We start from the raw sequence: 11873 nt of genomic DNA, 5'->3' as shown, positions 1-11873 counted from the left end.
ACTCTGAAAGTCTAACAACTTGCAAACTAAACTGACAGCTTCATCTTACTACTAGCAGATGCAATGGTTATCACATCTGTACAGACACCACAACACAAGTCGATGTGGAAAATGATACAAGACATACACATGATGGGGCACACAAGTGGGCACATGCACACAGACACGGCCACAGCCGCCAAGCCTCTGCATTGATAGCAATAGTGCTGAGACTATCAGCGCCTCCTTCTGCCTTAACTCAAGGACAACTTGGGGTCTGAACTATGCATGAGCCTCTGAGTCCATTATCTTGTTCGTTCCCAGGAAACCACAACTCTTCATGATCAATGCTGTAGCATGTTGTCCATCGAGAGATCATTATGCAGCCTGTTTGCCAGCAGTTCGCTCTTCCTTTTGATTCTTGCTTCTTTGTTTGGGACTGGGTATTCGCTTTCTTGATTGCTTTGTTTCAACTTATGCATGCAGTTGAGAGAAGTGATCTTCCCATCTTTGCAGAGACAAGTTAATGGCCGAGGGAAGTGCAAATTACTTAAGACAGTGATGTGAGAGAAGTGAATTACTGAAGCGCAAATTCAAGCTCACTGTCTTCAGTAATGTGAGAGAACCGCAAATTCAAGCTTATCTCTGCAAAGGTGGGAAGCATATGATTTTGTCATTTTGCTGATGTAAATTAATTCACTTCTGTTCGTTTACAATTTTACCCTCTGTTATGTTCACGGAATTGAAACAGATGAATTGAATTGTACCTCTAATCCAAATTCAGGGACAAGCCATTTGTAATTTTATTGTTTTGTTGTCACATGAATTGAAACATGGAAAACAAATCTGTGACGAAATCCAATTCATTCTGGGATATGCTTTGCTAAGATCAGATCGCATGGAATGGAATCAGGCACACTGCCACGAATGAAGACTAGCATCATCCCTTGTATCCAGGCTAGCTTGAAATCACGGGAGTCAGTTGCACAATGGTCGAGCCAACTGTCGATCATCGATAGAAAAGTAAACGTACGACCAGTACTAGCTAACAGTCAATAGGCATACATATCGAGCATCTCAGCCCCCAACAGCACAATCCATCTCTCAAACATGATTAAGACATTCAGTAATTCACCACACAGAACCTAGCATTGACAGAAATCACCAAACTAAACCTCAGGTAATAAGTCGAATAGATGTCACCAGAACTTGCGATCCAAATAACCACAAACGAATGACTTGTTTTCAGACATGAACTACCATATCGCCAAAATAAAGCCACCCTAGTTCTCAGACAGAAAGGTAACAGTACATATATCCTTCAAATATATTAAGTGGCAAAATAGTGATCAAAACTATCCTACTCAGCTGCAGCAGCCTCCTGGCCAACCACAGCCTCTTGTTTGGGAGAGAGTCGGCATGTTTGTACCTAGGGGGGTTACAGCCCCTTTTGTATCTGTAACATCGGGGGGATAAAACCCCCATCCCTTTTCTTCTTCTTAAGCAATGATGCGCAGTTCTCCTGCGCGTTCGAGAAAAGCAGCCTCCTCCAACCACGGCCTCATCACCCTCAGATCTCTCAAGCGCTTCACCACCAACATCCTCCTTTGTGTAATCCCCATGGACCTAAGAAGCAAAATTGAGTGTTAGAATGACAGGCCAACAATGGTCTGAAATAAAGCATCGAAAACCAGCAAAGATATCTTGAAGAGAAAATACCTCAACGCCCCCTTTCAAAATTAATGCAGGACCTCCCAGATCCTCCATCATAATCGTCCCTCATTGAGGACCCACCACTTGCCTTCATGGTGCCTCCGCCTCCGATCTTCTCCACAGCTTTCTTTCCCTTCTTCACCTCAGTCAAGAACTGATCCAGACCGAAGGGATCGTTCTCCTCCTGCTTATCAAACTCCACAGGCCTGTCTCGCTTGCCAGTCCTCTCGGAAGCACCGGTAAAAGCCTTGTCAGGCTTGAACCTCTCAGTCTTCATAACCTTCTCCAACTGTTCATCCGCATCACCATACACATCAGAATCACCATCCTTCTTAGGTCTGTACAATGTAGACATCGTAGACTGCGCTGTGAAGAGCCCCTTGGAGTAGATGTTGTACTGATCATCCGTGGCAAACCCGGAGTCCATACCCTTGTCCTGGTTGAACAGCCTCTGGTCATACATGACCTCACCACCTTTGGCACCACCAGTGCTTGCCATACCCAGAGCAATCTTCTCACTGATGTCACGATCTCTGTCTCTCGTGATCTTACTCTTCTTGCCCATTGCAGCATCCTTGGCTTCCAGCCTCCTCTCTCTCTCCCTCTCACGTCTGCGCTCCTCACGGATTCTATCACGCTCAATCCTCGCTTCCCTCTCTTCTCTACTCTCCCTGTGCTGCTCACGCGGTTCACGTGGTTGCTCCATATCCATATCTTCATCGATAGCATCAACTGCTCCCCTGCCACCACCAGCAGGCACAGCTGATGGCGCAGATGGGACACCAGTCCTCTCCATGCGAGCCTTCTGGGCAAGAGCCCTCAGCTCTTGCTCCTTTCTCTCCTTCTCCTTCAGCATCAGTTCCCTCTGGACCTTGGAGCGCATCTGTACTGCCTCCCTCGCCTTCTGTTCTGCCACATACAATGCTTCAGAAAGCTTTGCAAAGTTGTCATTAATTTGCACCTCCTGTAGCCCTCTTCCATCAGCCGCCAGCCTCTTATCAAGTGGAATTGTGTAACCCTTTGGATTTTTCCAGTTAGAAATGCACGGTGGGATCTTCCAATCCTGCTGATCCTTCACTGTAACTGGCCGCGGTGGCGAGTGCATCACCGGCACAGGTGGCGACCCAGACGCCCGGGGCACACGCTTGTGCTTGAACTTTGGCGGCTCAAGAGGATCCACCGCCATCTCCGACATCCGAATGATCCTCTCCTTGGCACCTGAATTGAAGGCCGCTGATTGCTGTGACGGCTTATACTTAATAAACTTGGACTCAGAATCATGTGTCGGCACATTCTTGGGCTGAGCAGCTGAGAGGCGGACGTTGACAACCTTCTCCAAGGCAGCCTTGGTCCGCTCTGTGGTCTCCTCGATCTGCTTCTGCTCCTCGTCGTCGTCCGGCGCCTGCGAATCGGACGTGGCGATCTTCGGCACGAGGTCGCTGTGCTTGGAGTAGACGATCTTGCCGGCGTTCTCGCCCTGCTTGACGACGGCGTCGAAGGCGACGCTCCCATGCGCGTCGACGGTTAGCGCGAGGATCTTGGACCCGCCCTTGTCGTCGCGGCGGCCCATGCCGAGCGGATACTGCGCGACATGGATCTCCGGGAAGGCGCCGCCATCCCCAAAGTCCTCCGGTCGGCGCGGCACGAACCCCGCCCGCTTCCCGTACGGAGGGATGGTCCTGGCGGCGCCCGCGGGCCTCGCCGCGGCCGACGCCTGCGCCGACTCCCCGCCGTACCGCTCCTGGAACCAGGGGTCGCTGCTGTGGTCGTAGAAGGTGGACGCCGACGTCTTGGGCGCCGGGAGGAGATCCTTTAGGGTCGCCATGGCGGCGGGCACGCGCGCGCGGCGCGGTAGATCTAACGCTAGCTAGGGTTCCGGCGAGTCGGCTGGTGGGGATCGGGGGGAATCGAGGAGGAGGACGAGCTACTGAGCTAGGGTTTGATTCCAATTTTGGGGAAAGTGAGTGCCCGGAGCCCCGGACGGGATTCAAGAACGGAACTAATGATGACGGAGCAAATGAGATAACGTTGAAGAGCTCTATCACAAATCCTTTTGAGTCAATTTGGATCAATTTAGGGCTAATGGCTAGAACCTTTTATTAGTGGTCTAATAATATTAACTACCTATAACTAGGGATGCAAGTTTGATAATTTTTAAAATTATTTGATCGATTCAAAAAGTTAATAAAATGAACTAGAATGATTTGTCATCGTAGTTAATTACTTGCATCCCTAGCTATAACCATCAGATCAGGGTGTTTGGACTTTGGATCCACCAGCTAGTTGGTTTTTTAGCTGGAGTGGTAATTGTCTATTTTTACCTTTAAGTGTATTTCAGTCTGTTGTCAACTCATAATAAGTAGGGATTAGCTGGGTAGGACCGTAGGAGCAGCTAGCTAGATTGTCAGTATCTGGCGCGGCTAGCCAGATGGGTATTAGCTAGTCCATTTAGATTAGTTATGACTAAAATTAGCTACTCGCTACGTCCTGAAAATGTAAGTTTTTGGGGATTCAAAATTTGTACCCAAATGTAAAATATTCTAAAGTACTTTGATTATAAAGACATGCTAATCTTCTTGATTTTGATGCTAGTTTTATAAAAAAAATAATTGGGTGGTGGGCGCCGGGGTAAAAAGGCATGCTAATCTCATTGGTTTTTGGTGCGGGCACTGAAAACTAAACAATTAATTAACTGAACAATATACTAATGAGGGATGCATGTGTCTTTTCTCTACTTTCATAATCTGCCTCCAAAATCCTAGAATGTCCTACATTTGAGGATGGAGGAAGTAGCTAGTATTAACTGAGTAGATCCAAATAGGCCTGTGTATATAACTTCAAAGGAATACAAGGTAATATAGCATTTTCGCATTAGTTGATGTTTAAAAAATTATTTTCATGCATGTTTGTGCGAGGAGTCTCGTGTATGTTTTAGTTAGGTCCTCTGTGCTATTGCATGGTGGGAATAATTTGCTTACCCATGAAAGTCTCATGACCATTTTACCTTTACAACTAACTCGTAACTTCTTATAGAGCCGATTTAGCGCCGGCTGAATAAACACCATTTTTCAAAACTCCGTAGACGGACAATTTTGGGGCATGAGAATCGGAAATTCATGAAAAAAAACAATACCAGTAAATGATAGTTAAATTGCTCACCATGCTGTCTCTCTCTCTCTTTCCCCCACTAGTTAAACTATTACGTATTCTAATATAATACTGATATAGGGACACCGACATGCTCTTATGGTTAAACTTTGACTAGCAGCCTCAACAAAAAAAACTGAATAATCTAAAACGTAAATACATGTTATAGAAAAAATCCATTCACGATTAATGCAATAGCACTGATCTTGCATTAATGTCAGTTTTCCTAATCCTTTTTATGGCAAAAAAAAATTGACCAGAAGGAATCCAAAGTGACACGTATGTACAACCGGGGATGTATATATTGGCCCATGGAAAATGAGCTCATTCAAGCCTTTGGTGGCTACATATGCACTTTATAGATGTGACTAAAACACCTATCACATCACTCAAATTCCTTTGAAATTTGATAAAGAACTGTCGATTTTATTACTAGTGCTCTGTTTCTCTCCAGCAGTCTGATTTTGAAGTGCTCTAAAAGCAAGTTTTGTACTACAAATTTCAAAACATTTATTTCTGATTTCCTTTAAAAAACAAATGAAAACAAAACCACCCAACAAAAAACAGTAAATCACATCTTGTTGCTTTTGTCGCTCCACTTACAATTTTGGGGAATAATTGTTTTTTAAATCGCCCTAAAAACAAGAATTAGATTACAGGAGGAATACAAACATGTTTTGCCCATTTATAGGAACTCAACAAACCAAATGAAAAAAGGGAAAATAAAGCCAGTATTTCGCTGCCACGCGCTAAGCACAATCACATGCATATTTCGCAAATGCCAGGCCGTCTGATGTAGTGTCCTGGGAGAGGAAAAGGATTTAAGGCAACAAACATATGATCAATATTTCTTTTGGAGAACATACAACACACTTTTTTATTGACAGCATAAAGGGGGCAAAACACACACGAAATTAAACAAAACCTTATAAAGGTACCAGAAAAAAGAATCTAATACGCTGTAATTCTAATATAGCCACTTTTACAGCTTCTATGCCGCATGGTTACAGAACCACGTTTGGTTTAGAATGCATATAAAACATGTCGTCATTGCAACACACAAGAAAAAAATGTAATGCACAAAATTAATAAGCAACACGCCGAAAGAAAGGCGCACAGCTAGAGACATGCCTACATTACCTGGTCGTGACTCCTCTATAAAACCATCGCTTTACGCCCTCCATTTCCAAAGCTCAAAGCTTCTCTCTTCTTTCTCCCACGAGCAAGCTCCAAACGCTACTTATTCCAAGCTCTTACCTGCAAGAGCGACCGATCTGTCTCGACCATTTGCCGGCGCCGCAGATCGATCGGTTTGCAATGGCTGACTACTGCCACAGGAGCATGCCGGAGCTCGACGACGTCCACCGGCTGCTGCCACCGGAAATCCTCGAGGACATTGGCATCATCGTCGACCCCGCCGAGCAGCAGCTCCTTGACGTCGTCGAGGACATTGCGGCGCGACTCGCCGTCGTCCTCAGTGGCAACAACCCAAATATAGCATCCAGCCGCCGCCCACAGGGCGCCAATGCTGCACGTGGGTTGGGTGGAACAGGCCTCACCGGCCGCGGCAATAACGTGCGAAGAAGGGCGGTGCCAGCGCCGCCATTGAACTCGCCGGCGCCAACCGTGCCTCGCTGGCATGGCATTGCGGGCGTGAGGAACGACATGGTTTTCGCACCGGCCATGCCGCTCGGCGCTGGAGCTCAGCCAACGCCGGTGCGCCGCCAGGCCGGCACCGGCGTTTTCTTGCCGCGGACTGAGGGTAGTAGTTCTTGCCGCACGGCCAAGGCGGCGCTGCGGCCACCGGGAAACAGTCAGGACTCACCTCGTTGCTTTCACCGCCGTGGACAGCAGCAGGCGCCCACGGTGGCAGTGAAGACAATGCAACCACAACCAGTGGCTGGCCAAATAGTAATGGAGCAGAACTACCTTGGTGTTCATGCCCGCCCGGTCTTCTCTCGCGCCGCCACAGGAACGAGCTTGTTATTAAGACACGAATCATACAGTAACCATGGCAGCTTTCAAGCACTACATGCGTGCATGGCACCTTGATTTGTACCAAGTAAACTGTAAACACTAAACACGTACAGGCAGCCCTAACATGATTGCTTGTTGAGTTGTAAAGCAGTGAAGAAAGCTTAGGCTGCTAGAGACAATGCTCAGTATGCTGGACTGAATCTGATGGTTGTAATTCTTTCTGGTGTAAATGCAGCTTCAAAAGGGATAGCATATTCGCATATATGCTGTCACTAATACATATATCAGATGCCGCGCAAACTGAGAGCTACATGAGCTCTACTGTTCAGAAGTACTTCATAGGAATCCCCATATACAAGCAAACGAAACTATATCTTCGGTGAGAAGGGAAAGCCCCATCCATGTTCTAAATTATAATCTTATTTAGTGCAGTATAACCCACAGTAGCAGAAAGCGTTCCCGAAAGGACTGTGGCAAACAGTAAAAATGGTGAAACAGTCACAACAGTGCTCATCATCAAGCCAAACTCTTCTTCATAAAAACCTTAAAAGACTACAGAAGACAATTTGCCTGATCATTTCGCTTGCGGGTGTGAGGCAATGAACTCAACAGCAACTTTGACGGAGTCAATTTTGTCAGCTTCATTGTCAGGTATCTCGAATCCGAATTCCTCTTCCAGGGCCGTGACAACCTCCACTGTATCCAAGCTGTCTAGGCCAAGATCATTCTTGAAATGGGCATCTGGTGTTACCAACAAGTCATTTGGAAGAAATTGACTCAGGATTTGGTATCAGCCATTTAAGCTTGCACATGAAAATAGGTAATTAAACTCTCATGTTCTGACAGCATTCACTTAATAGAGCCTGCGAATGAGTGCAACAAAATAAACGGGCATAAGATGCTCACTCAAGGTGAGAACTTGCTAGTTAGCAGCTAAACACCTGAACCTGAACAATTCCTTTTGTTCCGTGCATATGTTTTATTGCTCCATCACACATTACTACATACAATAGCAAGCAGCAAACTAGATTGCTGACAGAACAAGTTTAGAGCTATTATGAATGGTTTTCAGTTCTCACTCAATCTTGCCACCCCTGTGGTTATCATGCATAGAGAACTGGCAGATAAACATAGAGCACCCATTTCTGAAGTATAGTGTTTGTCTAAAAATGCATGTTTCAAATTCCAAAATACAAATAAATTTCTGAAAACAGATAAAATCTCAGGAATAAAACATGAAATGTGTGTTCCAAATTCCAAGATACAAATGAATTGCTGAAAATACAGAGAAGATCTCAGAAAGATTAGTTTAGCTCCTACTTACTAACCTCCATAACATCAGCTGATAGGAATTAAGGAACACAAAAGAAAAAGGAATGCAAAACATTACTGTAAGGCCTGAAGACCTTACGGCAACAGTGGAGGCATAAAGACCAAGTAAGCGATCGATGTGTTGGCAATGTAAGAGTAGTTACGCGTGTGTGTGGTGTGGTATGAGTGGGGCCCATGAGGCAGCATCTGTGTGCCGGCGCTTATATGCCGAGCTTGTGTAACGAACGAGTAGAATTCATCTTATCAGAATATTTCAACTGAAAAGGAGACGTCCTCCTTGGGTCCTCTATCCATCTCTCGATTGCATCTGTGAGCTCACATTTCGGTAGATCGCTGACGGCAACGGGTGTAACAATTACGTATAGCTTGCTTGACAGGATTTCACTGTACTATCCACAGAAAAGACATGTAGAAGACACAGAAGATAAATGCATATGCAAGATAGAAAACCCAAAAATGGAAAGAACAGGAAAGCAATAGAATCATGACAAAATTGTGTGAGATAGGAAACATTTCTGTACAAATGAAAATAATTATCTTAAGTATCATTAATATATTTAGTTATTCACTTCTCCGGCATTATAATTTCACATAAAACACAGAATCCAGAGGTTAGCGAGTTTAATTTCACCTACTATCTGTGCGAATCAACAGAAACAACTTGAAGTTCTGAACACATGAACACAACTAACAACACAACTTGCAGTTATTTTGACGCCCAATTGAAACCATGAACGATTAATACAACTTCTCCACATAGAAATGCCTATCATTATTGCACACTGCGCATAGATCTAACCACTCAGCTGAGGCTGCATTCCCCCTGCATGGCTGCATCCCCTAGGCGGAGAAACTCTAATTCCTCGTCCAAATAAAATGATTCTAAACAGAAGGGCACGATCAGGGTCTTGATTGTCTGTCACTAACCACCTCTCGTTCCAGTTAGGGAGAGGGTAGCACTGTGTATACCTTGGAGGGGTCGTCAATCTTCTGGAAGTTCCTGACGACCTTGATGATGCGGTCCGTGACTTCGCTTTTGTCCAGGAACGACCCCTTTGCCTCTTCTGAGGACATCCATCGCCGCCCCGACAGGGCCTCCTGCAGCGCGGCCGCCGGCCTGAGGGACGCCGCTGACGACGGGGCCGCCGCCAAGCGGAGGTGTCTCAGAATCAGACTCCTCGCCGCCGCCATTCGGGGGGTATGCGCGTGCTTTAGCCTCGGAAGGGGATCGGAAGCGGCGACGCGACGCGGCTGCGCTGTACTTGCGGTGGCGGCGGCGAGAGGAGGTGTGGTTGCTGCGGCTGCGGAGCGAAGGTGGGGTGGTGGTCCGGGTGGAAGACGAGTGAGGCCGTACGTGTGGATGGGCCTGTTTTATAATTGTACTAAAGCAGTATGTCATATAATATGTTCATTGCTCATTGCGTAGATATATTATTTAGAGTCCAATAAAATTAGATTTTCTATTTTATAATTTTTTTATTTACTATGATTTTTCAAAGATTTTCAATCAAAATAAACATAAAAGAAATGGAGAAAAAATGCTGTCACATCAGCCACAAACCGCTCAAGGAGGTTATGTGAACGGTTTCATAAATCTGAGGAGCCTAGACGGGTGGTTTCATTGTCCAGGGAGGAAAAGCATATTCGGCCTAAATAAGGATGAAAACAGACAAACAGAATTCCATCCTGTCCCGCTCGTATCTCTATATTTTTCCCACCCGTTTCCGTATTTACAGACAAATACAGAAATGGGACGGGAAGCGGGAAGGGGTGTACCCCGCGCCATATTTGCGGGATCCTGTTTTTAACCAGGATGATCCCGTATTAATCTCGTATTTATAAAATCCGAAAAAGATTTATTAGGCACACCATATATCCTCTCGTTCCACAACATCAATCGGTACACTTCACGTTTAAACATACAAAACACGAAGTCTTAATCATATTTTTTTTGAAAATATAGCTTGCATAAAATATGAAAACAAAAACAATTGAAGGGTTTTCCTGTCCGTTTTCATCCCTAGGTCCAAAGTTGAGGGAGATAAAAAGAACTTTTTCCTTTTCACTGTGTCCCTCTTCTTTTCTTGACGGGATTTATCGGCAAATATTAGGAATAACACGTGCGACTGACAGTCAAACCATCATATAGAATAAATTATCTTTTTGTTGCTTGAACAATTTTCTTCTATTATTGGAACAATTGTTTCAGCATTAAGAATTATTCCGCGTTCAAAAAAATATTTCAAAAAAGAAAACTTTGATGTTCTCCATGAACTTATATTGGACCAACCTAGTTTTTAAATTTCGGCCCATGTAACGAGAACCCACCTCGTGATCCCTAATCAACACGGGGTAACACACGTTACCCCTAATGCCCCCCGATTTGGCTTCACATAATAATTTCATTTAAAACCTACGTATGAAAATTATATTTGAAAACATTTCATTTGGACTTAAAAAAGAAAATGAAATTTATACTACCAGGGGATTTGTGCTGGTGCCAATGCCATTATCAACTTACATGTTTTTTTTTCCCGGAAACATACACGTTCATGCTTCTACGTGATATTATCAATTGATCACACCCGTCATCTCGTTATCCAGGAACACATGGTTTTTGTTGTTGCACCAGTGTGCATGCCGCATACAGCCAAACCTCAAGCGACATGCCTCGCTGTCTGCGAGGCTTTGTGTGCGTTGGTACGGTGTGCACGAGCAACACATGGTTTACTACCTCCATCAACTTCCAAATGATTCCTTCATTAAAAAAGAAATAGTACAATTCTATTTAATCAAGGGTCCTCGCCTCCTTCTCCGGGGAAAAAAGAGAGAGAGGACCATTGCCTCCTTTGGTCTCGCTAGAAAGGCCGACAACGTCGTGGGAGAGGCATGCAGCGACACAATTGATTAGAGATGTAAAATTTGATTATTCATTTCCTACTACTTTTTTCGTTTAAAAATAGACGTGCAATTGGGCCGGTTGGTCTGAGTGAGACCCCCATTTTCACTCAATTGATGGGTTGTTTTCCTACCACCAAAACCATGATCAATTGCAAGCACCGGTGGGCCCGGCACGGCAGAGCGATCACGGCCATAATTGAGAGAGGATAACGGCAGCTTTATCATCCACCGGGGGGCAGGTGGCCGACAAGGTGGGCCACCGTCCCGACGCCAATCATGGAGGGCGATCCATCCATCCATTGATTGGACGGCGAGTTGCGTTGCGTACTTGCGTCGTCTCGGCATCGCCGGCTCGCCGGGCCCGGCCTCCATCGCTCCATGTGCGAGCCGCTTGCTTTGCGTTCATCCCGGCACTTGATCAATTCCTCATCCATTTCTTTACTCGCTCGCTCGATCTCTTGTAAGGTCCGAAGTTAACTGGCACGTGTGTGCATCGATGATTCCGAACCCAAATTCAAAAGGATTTAACTGAAGAACAGGCTGTAAAAAGTAAACAGTTTTCTGATCAGGGACAAATCTCAAGTAAAAAATCACGCGCGGGGGGGGGCGCCGCGAGAGAGTCGCGGCGAACAGGTACTACTGTTCTTTCTTCTCTCTCCTTCGTTCTTCCCGTCGCCTCCGCCGTCGACCGCCTCATCCGGCTCCGGCGGCCTCCGCCGCCTCCCTCCCTAACCGAGTCCGCCACCGCGCCGCCGTCGCGCCATCCTGTCGCCCCCGCCCCCGGCCCCCGCCCACCGATTGTCCGGCTCCGGCCGGCCGGCGGC

General features: G+C 45.9%; 2 protein-coding genes across 3 annotated transcripts; both read right to left on the bottom strand.

Annotated features, from left to right (window-relative positions):
* Window positions 1–1083: 1083 nt before the first annotated feature.
* Window positions 1084–3732, bottom strand: LOC120688379 (SNW/SKI-interacting protein A-like). Its single transcript, XM_039970682.1, has 2 exons — window positions 1699–3732; window positions 1084–1605 (listed from the first exon to the last, which is right to left on the bottom strand). Exon 1 carries the CDS (start codon window positions 3515–3517, stop codon window positions 1700–1702), a length of 1818 nt encoding a protein of 605 aa, XP_039826616.1. The 5' UTR covers window positions 3518–3732; the 3' UTR covers window positions 1084–1605; window position 1699.
* A 3312-nt stretch (window positions 3733–7044) lies between these two features.
* Window positions 7045–9511, bottom strand: LOC120692261 (acyl carrier protein 2, mitochondrial-like). 2 transcript variants are annotated; one of them, XM_039975522.1, is made up of 2 exons: window positions 9118–9508; window positions 7045–7567 (listed from the first exon to the last, which is right to left on the bottom strand). In XM_039975522.1, exons 1-2 carry the CDS (start codon window positions 9337–9339, stop codon window positions 7391–7393), a joined length of 399 nt encoding a protein of 132 aa, XP_039831456.1. In that variant the 5' UTR covers window positions 9340–9508; the 3' UTR covers window positions 7045–7390. The 2 variants fall into 2 exon arrangements, with proteins under 2 accessions (XP_039831456.1, XP_039831457.1); XM_039975523.1 differs by having other exon boundaries at window positions 7501–7679; window positions 9118–9511.
* Window positions 9512–11873: the final 2362 nt, after the last annotated feature.

Source organism: Panicum virgatum, chromosome 9N (assembly GCF_016808335.1).
Source record: "Panicum virgatum strain AP13 chromosome 9N, P.virgatum_v5, whole genome shotgun sequence".
In the NCBI taxonomy this organism is placed as follows: domain Eukaryota; kingdom Viridiplantae; phylum Streptophyta; class Magnoliopsida; order Poales; family Poaceae; genus Panicum; species Panicum virgatum.
The sequence above is the reverse complement of the archived record's forward strand: the minus strand, read 5'-3'. Positions and strand labels throughout refer to the sequence as shown.

Excerpts from the sequence above, each read along its gene's own strand:
- LOC120688379 (XM_039970682.1), bottom strand. The coding sequence starts at position 3,517 with ATGGCGACCCTAAAGGATCTCCTCCCGGCGCCCAAGACGTCGGCGTCC.
- LOC120692261 (XM_039975522.1), bottom strand. The coding sequence starts at position 9,339 with ATGGCGGCGGCGAGGAGTCTGATTCTGAGACACCTCCGCTTGGCGGCG. Across the intron at positions 7,568-9,117 it reads AGATTGACGACCCCTCCAAG|GTAACACCAGATGCCCATTT; the intron begins GTATACACAGTG and ends AATGACTTGTTG.